General features: G+C 38.0%; 1 protein-coding gene across 4 annotated transcripts in view; it reads right to left on the bottom strand.

The window, feature by feature from the left end:
* Window positions 1-6: 6 nt before the first annotated feature.
* Window positions 7-1,731, bottom strand: part of LOC128247639 (chitin deacetylase 7-like) — a 61,007-nt gene continuing 59,282 nt past the window's right edge. For all 4 annotated transcript variants that reach the window (XM_052967519.1, XM_052967520.1, XM_052967518.1 and 1 more), the window contains one exon: window positions 7-831. In XM_052967519.1, the coding sequence (XP_052823479.1) occupies window positions 446-831 (386 nt within the window). In that variant the 3' untranslated portion in view covers window positions 7-445. The remainder of the gene's footprint in view (window positions 832-1,731) is intronic.

Raw genomic sequence — 1,731 nt, forward strand, 5'->3', positions numbered from 1 at the left:
GAGCATACAGGTTCTTCATATCCTTGTCAAACCAATAAGAATGTATAAAAATTCCAAATGGTGCTTTGTTCGTGTTATAATGTCGCTGAAAGTTTTTCCAGAGGTAAGCTGAAATATTGAGAACGGATTCAGGCTGTGAGCACATACCACCCATTGCACAAGGTTTCCCCTCGTTACCGTAAAACCGTATCAATGGTACTTCCCAAAATACAGGGAAGGGCTTGTTTGGTCGGGTTCCCGAAGAACAATATTTCTTCTCTGGAGGGTAGTTTAGCGTAAAAGGCCACACTGGTGGATCACTGTTGTACTCAAGAGAACCGGTAAGCATCGAAGAATCCCAAGCGTAGCCAAGATTTCGCAAAACCTCGTATTGCGTATCACCACCAACTTCTAAAAATGGTACACGAAAACCTTTTATTTTGTTATTAGGGATATAAGATAAATTTTACAATTTATCGGTTACGCCTTTCACTTCTTTTTCGTATTCGGTGTAGCTTAAATTTTTCCAATACTCTATGGGATATTTATGCGTCATGGTGTGCGAAGCTATTTCGTGGCCTTGTTGGTATATTTCATTAGTTAAAGTATAACTGTTATCGACGTCTGTTATAAAGAAAGTGGATTTGATTGGACATCCGTTTGGGTTGTGCAGGTTCGATTGCTTCTCACGACCAAACAAGTAATGATAGTAATTAATATTTTTTTCGTTGATTGCATCGTCAAAAGTCAACATAACTATTTGAGGTGTTTCACTAGATGCATGTCCACCAGGAATATTGATGCCAGGACAGCGACAGTCGGGAAGGCGGCACATATTTGGATCACATCCATCTGGAAATTAGAAGAAAACGAAACAAGAGTCATACAGTTAAATTTGAAAATTTTTGTATGCACAGAAGTTATCTTTCTACATAAAACACACAAATAAACAGACAGGCAAGCAGACCAAGAAACACACATGCATATAGGAATGGTGAACAATGAAAATGAGTGACTCAACACCGCTTTTAGTTGATAAATATATTCTTCATTTGAGGATTAACAAATTTGTGGATTAAGTGAACTCTTGAAAATTGCGATATATTCCGCATGAAACCGTTGGTAGCATTGTTAATTCACAAATGAAGAATATATACATACGTACACACACATATATAAATACATACATACATGCATGCATGCATACATACATGCATGCATGCATACATACATGCATACATACATACGTACATATGTGTGGCTGTGTGGTAAGAAGTTGCTTCGCAACCACATGGTACTGAGTTCAGTCCCACCACGTGTCACCTTGCTTTTTTTGTTGAAAGTAGATCTTCTCCTTTTTATAATTAAGGCGGCGAGCTGGCAGAATCGTTAGCATGCTGGACCAAATGCTTAGCGTTATTTTTCCCGTCGCAACGTTCTGAGTTCAAATTCCGCCGGGGTCGACTTTGCCTTTCATCTTTTCGGGGTCGATAAATTAAGTACCAGAGAAACACTGGGGTCGATGTAATCGACTAGTCCCCTCTCCTCAAATTTCAGGCCTTATGCCTTTAGTAGAAAGGATTATTATTATTATTATTATTATTATTATTATTATTATTATTATTATCATTATTATTATTATTATTTGAAGGCGGTGAGCCTTTGTTTTCTCGTGTTCCTTTCTGTTGAAGAGCACAGGCTCGAAACATAAAAGACTTTCTCACCTTCCCGAGCGTTAAACTAATACACCTG

The sequence above is a fragment of the Octopus bimaculoides genome, chromosome 4 (assembly GCF_001194135.2).
Source record: "Octopus bimaculoides isolate UCB-OBI-ISO-001 chromosome 4, ASM119413v2, whole genome shotgun sequence".
NCBI classification, from domain to species: Eukaryota; Metazoa; Mollusca; class Cephalopoda; order Octopoda; family Octopodidae; genus Octopus; species Octopus bimaculoides.